Source organism: Rhea americana, unplaced genomic scaffold (assembly GCF_003343005.1).
Source record: "Rhea americana isolate MKP2758 unplaced genomic scaffold, rheAme1 scaffold_36, whole genome shotgun sequence".
In the NCBI taxonomy this organism is placed as follows: domain Eukaryota; kingdom Metazoa; phylum Chordata; class Aves; order Rheiformes; family Rheidae; genus Rhea; species Rhea americana.
In genome coordinates this window covers 6517344-6536320 of record NW_028186490.1, presented here as the reverse complement: position 1 = coordinate 6536320, position 18977 = coordinate 6517344, and the positions used below count along the sequence as shown (strand labels likewise).

The 18977-nt window shown below is 37.7% G+C and overlaps 1 protein-coding gene across 1 annotated transcript in view; it reads right to left on the bottom strand.

Moving 5' to 3' along the window:
* SH2D4B (SH2 domain containing 4B) overlaps window positions 1-18977 on the bottom strand; it is a 65646-nt gene that overhangs the window by 33545 nt on the left and 13124 nt on the right. Inside the window, exons 5-6 of the mRNA XM_085312191.1 lie at window positions 9259-9403; window positions 618-828 (exon numbers count right to left, since the gene is read on the bottom strand). Coding sequence (XP_085168317.1) covers window positions 618-828; window positions 9259-9403 — 356 coding nt within the window. The remainder of the gene's footprint in view (window positions 1-617; window positions 829-9258; window positions 9404-18977) is intronic.

Sequence of the window (18977 nt, the reverse complement as noted above, 5' to 3'; positions counted from 1 at the left end):
TATTTAATGTTATCACCCCAACAGTGTTCAAATTGCCTTTAACACCACATGAAGCTGAATTAATGGTATGAGATGTAACCAGAAAAACCCAGAAAGAGCAACTGATTAACTTTGTAGCACCCCATTTGCCAGATTGGATCTTTTTAACTCTTCTGGAATCCATGGARTTCCCTAGTCTGATGAAAGATCAGTAGACAAAAAATATCAAAGACACTTGATTTTGCCTTAAGCAAACTCAGCCTACCCCCTCCCCCCAGACTTAAAATCCTGTCAATCATAAGTTAAGCAGCAGCTATTTTAGGGCTTGAGGGTTAAGACTTGCCTAAGACTTTGTCCCTTTCACTTTCTCCATATCATAGCCTTGCCAATGATTGACTTTGTAAGGACTCATACTCTTGTGTAGCCTCTAAGAAATCTATCAGAAAAATAAATAGAATTTAGTTTACATTACGCATTCAATCTGTTTTATTTTTTAAAAAGCATTTTCATTCTCACCATACTCAAGGACCAAGACTGTGAGAATTTCCAACAGCTGAAGAACAACTTGTTGAAATGGTGAGGACTGGAGCGGGAGCAATTCCACAGAAAACTGCAAGTCACGGTCGTAACAAACAAACCTGGACGGAGCGGTGAGAGACGGCACAGAGCTTGGACTGTTGTTGTTCAGTTTTGTCTCCTGATCATTATTCAGGCTTGTCCCCTTGAACAGATTACTAAGACCAGCCACTCTTCCTTTCTGGATGGCTCGCAAGGATTGTCGCTGGTATTCGTCCCGGGCCCGGCGTGCTTTGTGGCTCCTTTCCTCATCTGCAGCTTTGGAGCGGCGCACTGAGGGGAATGAAGGGGAAGAGGAGGGCGGGAAAGAAAAAGAGACTTTCGAAACACAGATGGCCATTTACCCCAGAACATTTCTTGCAGAACAATTCCTTGTCTTTGTTCCCTCTATTACTTGGTATCAAGAACAGTCAAACTATACTGCATCATCAAAGAGATGGAGAACTGGATAATCTCCCTGATGCTTCATACACAGGCCTCGCACTAGAAAAGGCATACCAGACTGGAACCATCAGCGATCTGATCAGTACTGGCAATAACAGAGACTGGATATAATATAGATAAGTAAACAGCACCGAGCCCCTACATACTGCAATTAGATCGACACTTGCTTTGGCTCTGTTAAGTGAAATTCTGCTTCAGGACATCTTTTCCACTGGAGATGCACCAAGTTTTTACATTTCAGAGGAGATTATGAACTGTTGCTTAATTTTAAGCCTGTACTTAGCAGAATTCATTGCAACTATGCATACAACTAGAATTGCAGGAGCTACTTCCAAAATAAAGTTACAAAAACTAACATTTAGTATTTAGGTATGGGGAGTTTTTGTTGTTTTTTGTTTTTAGGTAAGGGCAGATACTATCTATSCTAGAGTATTTAAAATAGTCACAGAAGACTCCATTTTGAAAATTCCCATCTAAAAAAGGGTTCAGTAATAATAGATGAATGAAAAGCCATTAGAAAGGGCAGGCTGGAGCTATTGGTGGGGTTGGGGTGTACTACGTGTGAGTCTCCAAAATTGGATATAAAGAACCAGAATCTGTACTGGAAGACTTAACACACTTATCATTGGCACTGACCACAGGTTTACTTAAGCAAATCAAACCTAATTTCCATAAYGCAAAATAATGAGACCGCTACTTTGGCCACCATAGGTCAAGGCATCTTTCACTAAAGCTTCTTCATTTGAAAACTAATGTACTAGAAATCCTGACTTGAAAATATTATAACATAAATGCACCAAGAATTKTACTGCAAATATCTGTCATCTATCAGCACTCTTCTGGTGCCTCAAGCCTTGTTTTGATGKTTTTTTGGGACACAAATAACTTCAGGCAGGCAAATTATTCCAGTGCAAAACAAACCTTTAACATCCAGTGAAGCAAATATTAAAGAAACAAGCTATTGCCTCCAGCAGCAATTATCAGTCCTGCCATGACTATCCTGGCTCAGATCATATCCAATTCATAATGCGCACACACTGTTTCTCCCTCTACTGTGATTGTACCTGTTTGTAGGAATGCATGATATAATACCAGACAGCTACATTTCATTAGGCTGTTTACATGCCTCTGGTTTAGTCTCCTGAGTTAAAGCAAGCAAAAGCATAAATGGATTTATCCAAATTATGGCAAGGTTTAATGGAATCAAGAAAACAAAGTGCTTAAAATGCCCTAGACAAGTGAGTGAATGAGGAAAACCCTTGAAGTCTGGAAATATACAGTAATGTTACAAATAGGAAGGTATACAGGACAAAAAACTAATCAATATATTGGAATAAATGAGTCATATATGTTTAGAATGTATACAAGTGGTAGAATTTCAGTTTCACTTACTAAACGTTTACCCTGCAGTTTTAGCTAACTCCAATAACAAGCRTGCTAAATGCATAAGAAAACTGAGAAACACTGCTTGTCCTAGAAGTCATTGTTTTTAGTGGTAGATTATCTCATTCAAATATCGTTACTACGACAGGTCAAGAGAATTACTTAAAAATTGTCCCTGATTTATCCTTTGCAAACGAAAAGCCATTCAATAATAACTGCTCTCAATATGGACTTCGTGTTTGCAGCAATGCTAGAGACGGCAAGGAAGTCGAGCGCCACGCAGCTTGGTGAGACAGACAGACACCCGTCTTCGGTTGCCTCAGTCCTGCTCCGCAGACCCAGGGCAGACCGCTGGCCTGGGGCGCTCTGGGGTTCTGTTCTCCTTGTGTACAGCCTTACTGGTAAGAAGACAGGAAAGATGTCCTCATACCCAACTTTCATCAGCAATAGATAGCCTTACAGATACGTATACCTACTGTCCTCTTGCTAGCTAATAAAGCTGTACATTTTTTGAACTAGTATCAAATYTGAATATTTCTATTAACATTACAGTTGCTATATGTATCACAAAATAATGGGGAAGAAGGGGTAGTATAGTTTGCAACTGTCAAATATTAGGATTCAGAAAATTTTGAAAGGATCTATGACATAGCTTTCCTTATGCCTACACACACACACACACACACATATATATATATTTATATGTATATGTACATGTGTCTATGCAGGGCTAGGAAAGGCTGCATGTCTTAGAGATGCATATATGTGTATATACGTGCATACAATTATCTCTCTCTCATGTTACAAAGAACTTTCATTAAAAGTCTTTAGCTGAAGTGACTGAAGAATCACATCACTGACCATAGGGATGCATAAGATCTCTCAATCTAGTTTGTAATTGATAAGGGTCCTTTGCCAGTCCTTATAGTTATTGCCAGAAACCTCTTTCCTCATATTCCTCAATCCTTAGGAGATGCCTASTATAGCTTATACTGTGGATCAGTGTTGCTGCAGTATCCCAAGCTGACTCTCTTTCAAACCTCTCTGGTCAAAGGACTTCAGCAAACCAGAGTCTCTGAYATCAATAACTGTGTGTGGTGACTGGAACTAGTACTGCGGATAAAGATTCACCCAGTCATYGCTGTCAAAAGTCTGCAAAAAGTTTTCTGTTGTACTCCAGGCAAGATGATGGCTATCACATGGACAGTCTCCTACACCTGTACCTCCGTGCACCTGCACCATTTATGTATTTTGAGACAGCCACTTGTTGAAGTCGAAGTAAATTTGGATATATTTCTCCAGGAGTTTTTTCTTACAAGGGAATTTAGTGAATACTTACCTTTCTCTCTCAGACTCTAAGTCATTTCTCTAGAAAGACCACTTTTATGTTTGGATCAAGACTAGCATAAATATTTTAAGATCAAACAAGCCACTAATTCTGCACTTAGTGTTGTATTTCAGGATACATTGTAGCCTTTCTCACAATAGGAAAGCAGTAGTAGTTAGGGCTTCTAGTACTATTTGAAGTAGGAGCAGGTTATTTTTCTTGACTGGCTGCCAGAAGATACCCTATTTTACAGGAAGTGCACAACTCCCGTGCAAAGCATCATATTTTTGTCAATACCAGTAGGGAGATTAGATAACTGAATATTACTGCTGATCTTAAAATATACGAACTATCACCATAGGTCCACCTAGCTAGCAACAAAAATTACTACAAATAATAATTTATATTGTCTTCATCCTCCTTTTGCATTAGGACAGAATGTCAAGACTGTCAAGACTTGGAAATGGGGAATTTGATTGATTTACTAAGCTCACATAGGAAATTCATCAGCCTCTTCTCATGAATTCACATCCATGACCAGTCTTTTCTTCAAATATGGTCATACCAACCAGATACATCCTCCTTCTGCTCAGAYACAGGTTAAGTACATTTCTACCCAAAGGCACTCTGGTAGAAATGCCTGGCCTAATTTTATTTATATCGGTTAGGTGCCAATAAGAATGTAGCTGCATTAGAGCAGGCCTAAAAATGGGTTAGAAAATCCTCCTGGAAAGCTGGTAACAGTCTCCAGACTCAGTCTGTGCTGTCATGATTATACTGTTATCYTTACTAGAGATGACTAGTTTTAAGCCAGATTTGATATGTTTACAAGGCTTACAATGTGAACATACTCTTAACAAGAAAGAAAAAACTACAAAGCTTATGTATGCAATAGCTGTTCTCATCCTATGTGTYTTAATTTGAGTTAGTTTGTTTATCCTGGACAGTTTATGAAGCTCTACTATTTTGTTCTATAACTATTTTTATCTTTTCAGTGAAAGTGCAACTTTGCCTTCTGTATTCCCATTTACGATTGCAAAATTCCTATTTGCAGCCCTGGCAGGGGTCTAATACCAAATCTTTTGCCACAGATGTGGATTAATTCATGCTGTGTTCAGACTGAACGAGTTGCATCATTTGTGAAAGATTAGGAGCTGTCCACTTTTTATAATCCATTTTGTGTTTTGAAGAGCTGTAAGTTACGGTCAGAGATGGGTGGATGCAGAAAAAAAAACATGCCTCACGAATATATGTCCYCATTTTACAATGATTTTGCTTCGGCTTTACCCTTGTTAATAATTCTTGATCTGAAGCTTGTATATGAGTGATTCAAAATGACTACTTAATAGATAAAATTCAACCTTCAAATTTTTTGAGTGCACATACAAATCACATGGTGTTTTTCTGCTCCCTAATMGGAAAATAATTTCCCACAGATATTCTACAATATGGCTTCAGTTCAGCAATCTTCTAATCTGAAAGCATTTTAGTAATCCCATCTCTATTCAACAAAACACTCTGAGACCTATTGAAGTCAATGATTACATGCTTAAGGTTGAGCATTTCCTTATTTAATGCACAGCTGAACTGGGGACTATTCACTTTAAATTTCAGCATTTTATCAAACGCTCCTCTCTCCTGCTAGTAAACTCACTCACTCGAATTTCCTTAGAAGACAAGTGCCAAAAGAATGTAAATCCTCTGAAATTCAGGCAAAAACAAATTCATAGGCACAGCTGTGGTAGAATATAAATATAATATAAGGGAAGCTATAAACAGGTCAGCCTGGCATCCTATCTCCAACCGAGAAAAAAAATGAGTGGTTAAAAAACCACGTAAGAATAGAGCAAGTCACTCAACTCTGTTTATATTTTTACTGGAATAATGACTGTCTGGAGATGAGTACAGCTGATCGGATAGTATCTGAGCACTTCATCGCTTGATACAGTTTGCAGAGATTTGTGAGTGTATTAACAGAATGCATTTTGCAATATTCAAGCAGATGAGCAGATATGCTACAGTGTTTCCATTAGGTTTTGCAAATCCCTTTTCTGCTCCCACATAAAGGGGAGGTCAGACTTAGACACCGTGGCATTTGGTATTGTTTACGGAATGCTCTAGAAGCCTACTAAATGGAACAACTTGTAGAAAGGTACAAAACTAAGCAAAATAGGTACTCTCCTCTGTCCAGCTTTAGCCTTAGCTCTCACCTCTCAGTTTCACAGAATAAGAGCTTTGAACAGTGGACTTTTTGAGTCAGTCTTTTCCACTGTTCATCATCTCATAGTTGTTCCACATATTGACTCACAACTGCCCTCTAAAACACCCTATCAGATATCCATTATGTGAAATCTAAGTGTATAGTTACYCTTCTAACATCAATTTTTTCCTTCTAGTACTGATTACTCAAGTTATTCCATGTTTGTCATTCAGTATATTAAAAAGCACTAAAATTATGYATTTCAATTAACACAGCAGTTCTAAGGGCTTTTATTGTTATTTGGCACAATCAGGCAAGTCACAAAAGCAGACTGAACTGAACAACACAAACTAATTTTAGCAATGCTCTGCTTATTGCCTTGGCAATAAACAGCTGAGGGATAACATGAAGAGGAGAGATGAATCCTCATCGCATTATAAATCCTATCTACTAAATAAATTAGTAGTGTCATCAATATCATTGCCACATTTGCTCTCCACAATAGCTACTCCAGCACTGCTGTACTTCAGTACTGACCCTAGCACTATTGCATATGAAGGGCTGACTTCAAGGAGGTAGGACACAAAGGAGCCTGGCCTTGTCCCTAATGTGCAATGTGGTTTTCATTACAGGTGGTAAATGCAAAGATGTTAACATTACATCTGCCTGTACCTCTCTTATGTATTCATGCAGCTATTTACTGCTTGGAAAAAATGAATTGACAACTCTGCCGATCTTGACTAAACTTCTTCTTAGTGTTCCAAAGGAATATTTGGAGACAAAAGGAAAAGACTGCCATAAAAAGGAGAAAAAATAACCTATCTATAACTGAATTAAAAAGTGAAAAGACTACTGAAACTAAGATACTCGTTTCTGCATTCCATAGCAGTTTAAGATGCTCCCACTTCAAGGTATTTGTTATTGTCTGTCTGCTGGCAGTTCTGTTTTTTTCGGATAACTTAAGGATACTGAAGCTGTGAACATTGCTCAAGAAGTTCGACGCGAAGTCTGATGGCATAGTCTAAACCAGTGCAGGAACCTGTCTGAGCTAAGGCACGAAACATTTCATCTTCATATCTTAAATTGTCACGCTCATTTACTATCAGAAAACCACTTTGAGCCCTTAGACCAGCTGGGATAAATTGAGACAGTGAGATGAACACAAGAGGATAAGCAAGGATGTGACACACTCCAGCTATTAGTCTGCAGATAGTTTAATGCTAAATCAATTACTGATAACAGCATAAACCCTGACAGCACAGAACTTATAGCAGGCTGCAAAACCCAACCATGGCTCAGCCAGCTAAAATGTGCTGACCTTGTTTTGCCACTGCAGCCCTATTAATAGTACCCCAGCTAGAAAGCTCAAAATTACATGAGCATCAGCCAGTCACCCTTTTGACGACAAGCAGACATGTCTTTAGCCAGCAAAGCACACAGACTGCGGCTGGTAGAACACGAGGCCACGGCTTAGAATTCCTTCAAAGCATTGAAGTTGTCAAAAAAAAAAAAAAAGTGTACAGAATAAAAATTAATGATTGTAGATGACACGTGTCAGCATATGATACAGTTGAAAGTGTTTTGACAGATCAAGAATGCCATTGCAGCAATCACGGTCAAAACCTTTCATATCTTCTTGCTTTTCTCTCTGATGTCTCTTACAATACTGCTACTGCATTTCTCATATCTGTCCTTTACAGCCAGCACTCCTTGAGAAAAACTGAGAAAACAGTTTTAAAATCTTAGTTACCTCTTCAATGTGTAAAAGAAAAATAATTGCTATAGTATGAAAATGACAGCTGTTTATGGTATTTTTAGTAATGTTTATGGAATTTCTGCTACCAATTTCTATATAAAGATAGGGTGGATTTTTTTAATATCCTGGTTACAAATGCATTTTCTTTCTTTAGCTACCATCTGAAAAATGCTAAAGTACATCATATAATCCTCTGTGTCAGGTTGCCAGCTGATGTTAATTGACAAAGCCTCATTTTCTATAAAACTAAAGGGCTATTTTTTCTCTCAACCCACTCTGCTTTTAAACATTCAATATAAAAAAAATCTACAGTTCTCCTTTCAGAATAAACAGGTACACCTGGATTTAGACAATTCTCCAGGGAATAATTACCTTCTCTTTATTGACAATGTAATATACAGAGGTTTTATTGATCAAAAATGTGCATAGCCTGCTATCAGCTTGTGAAATGGCAACAGTGTATCTTATATAGCTGTAATTCATTTTGTACTGAATGATTCACTACCACATCAATGGCAGGTAATAGGACTTCAGTAATTAGTCTTCAGGAACTCTTGAAGTGATGACTAAAGCTATAAAATAAACTCATCACGTATCTTGATGAATTTATCTTTCCTCTGTCAAGAAATAAGTAACACTATAGCAAGATTTTTTTTCCTGCTTAATGAGGGATCTCCTGCAACACAGGTGCTAATGTCAGCTCCCTAAACTCCATTTTTAAGTGTCAATTGATTAACTTCTGTTATATATAATTAACAGAATATYCTCATATGAGCTAGAGCTTTCCAAACATTATATTTCCTTTTTCTGCAGTGTAATCAAATCAATATAGATGAGGTATATAAAATATATTCTTCTCTCAGCAAAACTGCCCAATTCTTACTTCTAACAGAAATTTCATACCTTTAAAGTCAACTATACAGTAGACTCTAGAGGGAGTAGACTTGTACTTTATATACAGTAACCTAAAGTAAACCTTATCTACAGTATGTATACATATGCATATATATATATTCATATAATTTTGTGCTCCTTGTGTGCTTTTGAAGATGACTAATGTATTTTTAAATTAATCATAACAGTGGTATTAATACAGAATTTTAGGATGGCTAAAAAGAAACTGAGCCTGCACAGAGAGTATCATTATAAAGACTTTTTCAGGGTAACAAGCCAAGTAATCCTTCGAAATGAAGGGAGTTTATCTGAGCGATATTATAGCTTAGTCATATCACCACATAGAGGTAATTAAAATACAGATAAAGACAGATTGTATCCAGAATTATTATTGCTAAGCCAAAATCTAACAACTTACATTAGATTGAAAGTAATAAACTCATTCACTATCATTGGTACATGAAAAACTTTCTATAAGGCATCAGCACAGATTCTTATTCAGAGAAGATGGTAAAATTGGTAAACTCGCAACAACTTCCAGTTGTAAAAGCAAACTAGTGATTTCCTGCAAAATAATATATCATTTTTCACTATTCTGGGTAGACGGCACCGGCGCCAACACGCCTTTCCACTCTATATTTGCTCTCCTTATATTTACTTTTTGAAATATGTTAATACTGTAGAGGCAATGTTACTTACACTGTTCTTCCCACTCCTGGTCATCGTCACTGTGCTGACTATGCTGCTGAGCTTGCTTGAGGCTCAAGTACAACTCTCTTGCTCGGATTTCCTCCTGCAGCCGTATTTGTTCTTCACCTTTTTGTCTTTCCTCTTCTTCTCTTTTCTAATCAAAATGAAGTAAAACAGAGGTGACTAAAGTGGAAGAATGGGCAAAAGGTTAGGACACTGCTTCAGCTGTTTCCTCTCATAGAGCAGCTATGTGACTTTGGACAAATCACTGTCTCTTCTGGCATTGTGTTTCTTACCTGCCACAAACAGACAGAAGAGACGTTCCCTACCTCTTTGGGAATTTCTGAGGAAAGTATTCCACATGTTGTGAGATGCACAAGTAGCAGAGCAATAAGGGACATGTAAGTATCTAAGACCTGCACTTTATAAGGAAAATATATTCTATTTCTATGGTACCAGAGCTGGTGCTGTCCTACAGTCTGTAAGCAGTGCTCTTGTTTTCAGCCCACATGCACTCCTCACTGGAGAGGATGCTCTTATGCAAGTATTACACATATTTTCTAAAGGATCTGCAGAACTGCTTTATTGGTGTTTTGAGTGTAGCAACTGCCACCCATGTGTCATCATAGACAACACAGAGAACAACATTTTCCAAATATCAAGATCGTTATATGCTGGAAGAAAAGGCCAAATCCTTCAGTACACACTGATCACTTTGCAAAAAGTAGCCAAAAGAGCAAACAAAAAAGTTCCCAAGAAAACCTTAATGGAGATGGAAATCTGATAAACATGGCCTGTACAGCTGGCCTTCAATCATACAGGAGTTGGATTAGGACAGGAACAGAAATCCATATCTGATTTTCTATTAAAATTTTTCATTTTCTTTAGGTAGAAGAGAAGCCAATTTATTTCATTGTTCAGTTCAACTGAAAAACCACAAAACTAAATTGCATGCAATGTTCAAGAGTATTGCAATGGGAACATTTTTATGAAAAAGATTTCACTAACAGTTATCTTCCTTTATAATGAAACTACCACTATACCCTGTTGGGTAACAAATTTCATATAAATTTTGTCATATGTCACCAAATAAAATTATCCTGAATGACAAACCTAGTTATCTAACCTAAACTAACACATAACCAGAGCCCATAGTAAATGTGAATTATTATAAAATGTTAATCCTAACAAATTTCTAGAGTCAAGCAACTGACATCCAGGTGAACAAAATCTGGTGGCATTTTTCTTTTTCCATTAGCGATTTAGTGGGAGATGTGTTTGTCTTCCTTACATAGCTCTTGTATGTTAAAAGCCAAAGGTGGGATTCCAAAAGATCTTTGTATCATCCTAACTTTTCTCCTTTTGAAAGGAATTTTACTGTTTCATTGCGGGACCAGCATTAGCTCAGCACAGAGGAAAAAACCCTGATTAAATTGGAAAACAATTTGCTTAAATGTACCAACATGTSCTATCAATCAGCTGAGCTAAAATACTGGAGCACATGATTCTTAACTACAGACTTTGCACAAGTAATTATTTTTTCTTAAGATGTAGTGTAAGGTAAAAATCTGAAAATTATTGAGAGATGAGAATAATCCTTCTTTCAAAGGTGAATTAGACATATTAGGCTTCCTTTCTATTATATCATATCCATGCACTCCTAACTTTGTGGTAGGGAATACTTTATAGATTTGAGAATAAATGCAACTTATTAGACATCTTTGTAATTTCCATCACAGCAGGATCCACTGCATTASCAGAGCAATCCACAGGCTATTTTATTAAGTACTGCAAAGGACTGGAGTGGTTTTAAAAAATAGGACTGATTTCTAGTATTTGATATTTTTTTAAACTTGGTTTGTAGGTTCAGAAGATCCACAACAAATCATATGGTAAAATCTGCCAAGTTTTTCTTATGATCCACTTCAAATATCAATAGCTATCCTGTTACTATTCTCAGGACTTATCTTCCATTACACTGAGTCATGTTTTCTAATCTACATAATTACTAGCTGAGTATAAATTGTTATAATTTTGATCTGGCAGTACTTTACCTCTGCTTTGTACCTGTCAAATCATGCTATTAATGTTGGAAAGCAACGCAGAATCAGGCTGAAGGAGAATACAAAATATTTTACTTGCATAGATTCAGATGAGAAATTTTAAAAGTGAGAGACAGAAAGGCAGGGTGATACATTTTGTGATGTGGCCTTTGGATTATTTTTAATCTGGACATATCTGAGGTTCTGCTGTGCCAGGCTGGCATTCACCTACAGGCGAAAATTGTCTGCATCATGGAAAAATCCTTAAGCAGTGTGATTATGGAACATGAAGTCAGACAGGAACAGCACACACATTCACCATTTGCATTCACAAATTTTCCAGAGTAATTCCAAGCAAGACATAGCTTTATTTTGAACTGATTCTATGATAGAAATTTAACCACAATAACTGGTTACAGACTGGGTTGCAGAATTTCCTGTTTCAGCGCTGAGTTTTCCTGATGTCACTGACAAACCCGCAAAAAGAAGCTCATATACCTAATTTTATACCTGCAGATTCATGTTTAGTGCTTGAAGATACTGCTTATGTGAAAGTTCAGGCTATCTGATCTTAGGCTGAAAAGTGCTGAACTACTCTAAAAGCTATAGTAATTCAGTAAAAGGTATATATTGATTAACTCTTCTCTCAAGTACATACCTTCATTTTGTAACAGCTTGAAATACTCATTTGAAGGCTGTCTGTCCTATCTTAACACCTGCCTGGAGACAAATACCAAAAGCAACTCCAACATAATAATACAAATCTCCAAATGATGATTTTGTTGTTTAGCATCCGTAAGAGGGACTCGTATACACATTTTCCCGTGGAGAAACAGGTGTCTGGAATGCCTGCCTGGGAAACAGAAACAACTTACTCTCCACTGTAGGAAAGGAAGGGATTTTTAATTCTCCCCAGCTCTGCAAAAGTGATCTGTCATTAGCCTCTATTTTGAAACTAAAAAGAAGAATTCTTTCCGGAAGACAGCTTTCCCAAGAATATTGCTGTAGGTCATTTGTGACCCCTAATAATTCAGTGAGGGCCAGAAGCTGCAGCAGCAATCAGGACTGTTTTGCTGTTCTGGTCACGGATCATATAATGCCATGTTTAAGAAAGAATGACAACTTTTATTAGCAAGAATACGGAAATAACAGTTTAAATGTGAGTGTGAATAAACAAGGAGAGATGCCTCCAGTTTCACAGGGATGGTTTGCTTAGTAGCAGTCAGCCAGCTGACAATACTCTAAGTACTTTTGTCCACTGGTATTTCAAAAAGATTGAAAAGAAGCAATTTGCTAATTACAAGCAACCATCACCTTCAGAGTGAGAAAATGGAACGAATGCTAATCTCTGCCCTATGCAAGAATTCAAGTGTTTTTCCATGTCTTTTAGTAACATAAATCAACATTTCTCCATTTAGCTCAGCTGAGTTCCACCAATTTACACCAGCAGAGGCTTCGTCTCTTTAATCATAATGAAACAAAATCAAAAAGACCTGAAATATTGGATATTAATAATGATGTGCCTGTGTAGTGAATAATAGTTCCCTAACACACATGATGAACAATAAATTAGGCTACTCYTATTATTTCTGAGAAAGAAAAGCCTGGCATTGTTCTTCAGTCAATTTTTCATGTTTTAATGCTAGTATCCTTTCATTACTTCTAATATCATCCTCTCACTGTTATCTCTAGAGTCCTAGAAAGATTAGTTGAGTGGACCATTCATTATTTTTGAAATGTCAGCGCTTTTAGAAAGCACTGCTTTCAAAACCAACAGTTTCTTCAGAATAAAATAAAAAGCTTTAAATTCTCTTTTTATATATTCCCTACAGAATTAGGGATTGCATACTTAAGTTGTTAGTAAATGGCTTTACTCTGTTCCTTGGACAAAGAAATTAGCTATTCCTTATTCTTATAAGACCATTTTTGAAGCAGTTTTGCTGCCTGCAAATCAAATACATCTAGGCTATCCCTTCAGGGATGGGCATAGTGGTAATCCTAGGTTATCAAAACGTTTTCTATTCAACATTTCAAACTACTAGGGTAAACTTAAAGTGCCAAATAAAAAAAAACAAAACAAAACAGCCAAAGAAACAACTCACCCACCTACCCACCCTACAGCCTGACAACAGCTTCCTTGAATTACACAAGAGATTTGTCACAGGCTTGTTTTTTTTACAACAGCTGCTGTTGAAACATTTGTAGTAAAAAGATGCAAGCATCTAAAAGAAAAAGTAGAATTCAGACAGAAAGGAAAACTCTATCTTCTTATTTATTTATTTATTTCTATTAGAGGGAACAAGGAACTTTAAATCAAAGAAAAAATAACTAAAAAATAACCACCACTCCACATTGGTGGCGATCTGAATTCATAATTTTTTATGTTGCTTTCCTTTTTAAAGAAAAAATAAATTATATTTGTACAAAAAACTGCATGGATATTTATCCAAGTATATTGTACAACACCACAAAGGGGTCCCAAAAGGGGTCCTAGAAGGGTGTGTTTGTATTTAAAATGAACAGCTGAACTTTCTGTATTTATTCCCCTGGAAAAGTAACAGCAACTAGTTTATTTGCTTCTCCATACAAACCCAATCCTGCACGTCAGAGTTGAAAGCCAAAACCTATAATAATCCACAAATGCCTGACAGTTGAGACATACCATTCCACACGCCATGACCCTCTTTCAGGTCTTCTAGAATAATTAGGAAGGTGACAATTCAGTACTTGGTTGCAAATTGACAAGAAACACTAACCTGCTGCAACAAAGTATACAGGCAGTTCAGTAAACAGCAGTAATCCTCCCCAGCTTCAATTCCACTGGAGAATTCAAACATGCTAAATGATCTTATCTAGCCTCTGACAGTCGAGCATTTACCACAAACTTGTTACTGTGAGCGTGTCTCACAATGTGAGACTAGCTCTGCTACAGCCATTTCTAAATAACACTTAATCTTAGCTATGGTTAGCTTCTAATATTTCAGTCCAATGCAGATGAGAGAATAGGTCAGCATTCAGAATTTATCACAGATTTAAAAAATGCACCAGGGAAAACCCAAAACACATACCCCATTTTTTTCTAATGGAAAACATAGCTTCTGGCTGCCATGGCTCCTAGGGATCCTCTAGGGAATCTTACAGGATGGGGGGCAACTGAATGACTAACACCCTGCTTAGGGCAAAAACTACAGAATGTATTTATTACAACAGTCCTCTCTGAAGAAAAGGACATCTGGGATTCCCTCTAAATCTCAGGCTGTCAGGCATCTTGGTCTTTTGTCAAGTGTCTTTGATACTCTTTAGAGCTGACGCTAGTCTGCTGTGTCGTGTCTACTGTGAACCTCCTGAGATCCATCAGCAATCACCTTTGAGCCAGGGTGGGCATCACGCTACRCGCCACAGAGCTGCGAGCACAGCTTGTCTTCTGATCTGAGTCTCAGAACTCCTGGCTCTGAAAAAAGGAATCTGGAAATCACAGGGTCCCTGGCTCTCGGACAGCCTGCTCTCAGCAAGGTTGACACAGCGGGACAGACTTCAAAGATCAGCTTCTCCACAAACCCATTTGACGGTTTCTTACAGAGCTGTAAGTATAAATAACAGCAGAAATGCATCTAACCCCTTTCCACCCTTTTCCTGAGAAAATTATCACTTGCCTCAGAATGGAAAGTGTTTGCAGAGACATTTTTTCTCTTCTACCAGTGTTTCAAAAGGACGAGTCACACTTCCTGCAGAAGTCACGTTTCATTCATGGATACGCCCCAGAACATGCTGTTCACCCATGGCTCAGATAGGCAAGTAACATCATAATCTGGTTCACAAAGACCCTCTTTTAGATGAGGCACAAAACACAGGCAAGAACTATTCCTGGTTGGGAGGGATCTGAGACTTATTATATCTGCTGCAGCAGATTTGGGAARCTTGCCATAATTCAATGAAGATGTAACTTGCTCTTACTCACCTCAGAGTTTGTCTTTGGATTTTAGGAACTTTTCACAGTTAGGGTACCTGAAATGTAAACTATCCTCATCAGTGACTCAGATCTTCCCATTTTCCCATGGAAAATGTCAGAACTTCAGTAGCTTTTACTAGAGATCCAGAATAAGGACAATCAGCAGCAGAATCACTGATGATGTCACTAGGAAAAATATTTTGCTTTAAAACTGGTGTCACAGTTCCTCACACGTAGGATAGAAAAATCTTAAGACCAAATTCCCAGTAGAAAACAAACAGCTGCCTCACTTCCAACAACATTAAAAAGAAAAATGCTTTAAAAAGAATTCCGAACTATGATCTCACAAAAGAACACGAAATATTACTGAACTACCRCATTTGTGACTGAACGGACCTTACTGAGGAACTGCTGGAATGAATTTGGTGCAAAATCCCAGCAAGAAGCTGTTGTCATATTCTAGGGCTGTGAACGTGCTATCTTTGGGAGGGAATTCAGTGTCTTCTTGGCACAGCAAAGCACAGATCTGAACTTACAACTTATTTGCACTTAAAGATAACAACAGGCCACTCAAGTGCTTGACATTCAGTTGAAGACAAGGGTTTTTGTCAGACCAGGACAGATCTTTGCTTTGTCATAAGCAGCCCACAGTACCGTAAGTGGTGATGCTAACGTTTTACTCTATTCCTTTACACCTGGCAGCAGTTGTCTGAAGAGTCAGCTCCACAGCACGGTTAGGCACAGGACAGCGCTCAGGCATGTGCTGAAAGCTCATTCAGATCAATAGGACTGAAGAGTGTTCTTAGTGTTAGGCATAAGCTGTCCTTATTAGAGATGATTTCCTGAACTGGAGCACTAAGTACTCTGCTCTCTGAAGATTGTGTCTAATCCTGTCTTCATTGATGAGAACGTAAACATTAGGACATAGAAACTCTTAGATCCACACTTAAAAAAAAGCTTACCCCCACACATCACCATCCCAGCTGGAATTAAAGGCCATAAACTTGCATTAAAAACACTGTGGAAGGAAATTATAATGCTCTGTCACTCTCTCATTGCTTATCAAGAGAATAAGGATTATTTCTCCTTAGCATCACTGTCATTAAAACTCTCACTAAATATTTTTGATGCCTGAAGAAAAACAATGCCTTTTAAAGTTATGAAGTTTTTAATTATCATACATTTCATTTCTCAAACAAAGGTTTAAAAAACAATCTAGCCTTATTTTCAACTGTGTTTATATAATTAAACTTGGCAGATATCTGAAGTTGTCATGCAGACAGTTCTTTACTATTAATATTTCTTGCTATAAGGGGAACACCCAAAGTGAGAGCTAAGAGATTATCTGTTATTTCTAATTGTAGGTAAAGGATACCATCTTCCCCTGACAGGCTGAGGCTCACACCTTTAATTTGCCCTAGCTCTGCACATTGCTCAAGACTCTTAATGACACCAACTGATAACAGCAGGAAATAATGTCTATGATCCCATAGCCTTTGTGAATTAGCAAAAAGATCAATGGTAGCAAYTGGCTTTCTTATTTGTCCTTTGCAATAGATACATAAAAGAATAACTATCCTTAAACTGCAAAAATAAAGCAGTCAACATTCTAGCATCAAAAAATTAAGTGCATTTCTGCTTAAGAAATTCCAAGGAATGTAATACTTTTCCAATAGTATAGGAAAGGAAACAGATCATCATTCACTCTGACATGTGAGATATCATTTATCTAGTGCAGACAGCCTTAAAGTCCATGATAGGTCAAGAGGAATAACAGTGGTTTAAAAAGGAGCATCTATGACACAATATGGTTAGAAATTAAACAAATCAGCAGAATGGATAGAGACTTTTAATTTCCAAGTCAAAATGCTTCAAGAGAATGAAGCATAAGCAGAGACTGAGTTTCTCATTTCCCGGTTTGGAGACTGCTTTAAATATAGTCTGGTCATCATCACAGAAGGATGATTACCAATGCATTAAATATTTTAAACCTGTTAAAGTGGACTTGCTAACTGATCTGCACCTCATTCCACACCCTGAGTCATTTATGAAAGGCAAATTTCTTCAAGATCTCAGCAAGTGCAGTCACACGTGTAGATTCATCAATTCACCTTTTTCCCTACGTCTAGGTTCTTTTTGTACACTTTTTGTATCTGGAGGTAGATGCCAGAAATATAACTTTCCTATCTTCCTGTCTGGATACCTTTCCACTCATTCAGCTTATAAATATTTCATGTACTTCTTCCATTACACAATAGAAGCTATAAAAGGAGTAAAGGCAGGGGAGGGAAGGGGACAGAAAAGCAAAGCCAAGTGAGCCTTAAACAAGCCCGTAGACTGAGAGGTTAACAACTCCCCGGTATTGGCTTTTGAGATTCACTTGTCTTTCAAATCCCATTATTGTTTTTAAGAAATTCCACAGCACTGTCCCTTTCAGGCCAAGTCATAGACAAGCTTTTTTTCTGAGTACCTAAGGCATGGTGGTATAGTATTGGAGACTAGTCCTGTATTTGGATCTGTGCTGATGGAGTCCTATGTAAGTCCAAGTTGCTCCTAACAGAGCCCAAAGTGTAGACCTAATTGCAGACTCAGGGACAAAAATTCATTTTTTTAAGAGGATATCATTCTAGTAAAACAGTAGATACTGGGAAGCACTCTCAGTAAAGGAATATTAAAAAAAAAAACTTGCTGTGTAATGTCTCCAAATTCATCCACTTATTTAAAGTTTATTTAAATAAATAAATAAAGTTTTATTTAAGTTTTTGCAAATATTCTCTTCAAATGCTTGATTTATAAGAAATCACAGAAGAAAATTTCTCTCTACTTCTTTTGTAAAATAAAAATGTTGACAACATTCTGAATAGAGCTACAGAAGAGCTGACCAAAGCTTAGTATTTGAAATTTAAAATGGAAACTGAGCCAAATTCTCACCCTACATACAGCAGTGCGAGTATAGCTCCTATCCCGTACACAAGTGGATGGGAGATACCTCTTCAGACTCAGATCAACAGTGGGAACAGAAATTATTGTTACTTTACTTTTCTATCAATATAAAACATGGGCAGAACTTGACACCATTTTTTTCAAATTGTATCAACAACGGAATGAACAACCTTCCTTAACTGAAATAGCACTGATTTCTGGTGACTAAAGGTTTCGTAAACTAGTCACTCTGCTTTTCCAAAAAGTCTCTTTGGAGTGACAGTAAAATTGCGGACATTTGCCCCATCAAGTGTAAACTAACCGTAAATCACCCGGAGATAGGAGTGAACAGGCCTATATGGGTCTTTGCTCGAGAGGACTTTGCTTTCTGGAGAGCAGAAAAAGGAGAGTTTAATTAGTTGCTCCACTCATTATTCATATATTAATGAAACCACTTGAAACGTATAGTTTCATCACTCGTTGACATCAAATTTCAACGGCCCAGTTCTCTCCTATGAATTCAGATTAATTGCACAGAGGTAAATCAACAACTCTGAGTAGATGAGGCTACAGGAACTGCCCTTGCTTTGTGCTGCATAACCACCCTCAAATCCCAGTCCCACAGTGTATAAAACAACAAGCAGTTTGTTAACTCGAGCTGGTAGCCAAACCCTACATAAATCAGCACTGCAGCTTTCAGCACTGCTCCCACCGCGGAAGGACGGGGGATTCCCTCTGTGGTTCCCACACATTCGGTCACCATCCCAGGAAGGTGGGAACCACACAGCCGGTGGGGGAGAAGTCCCTACACACAT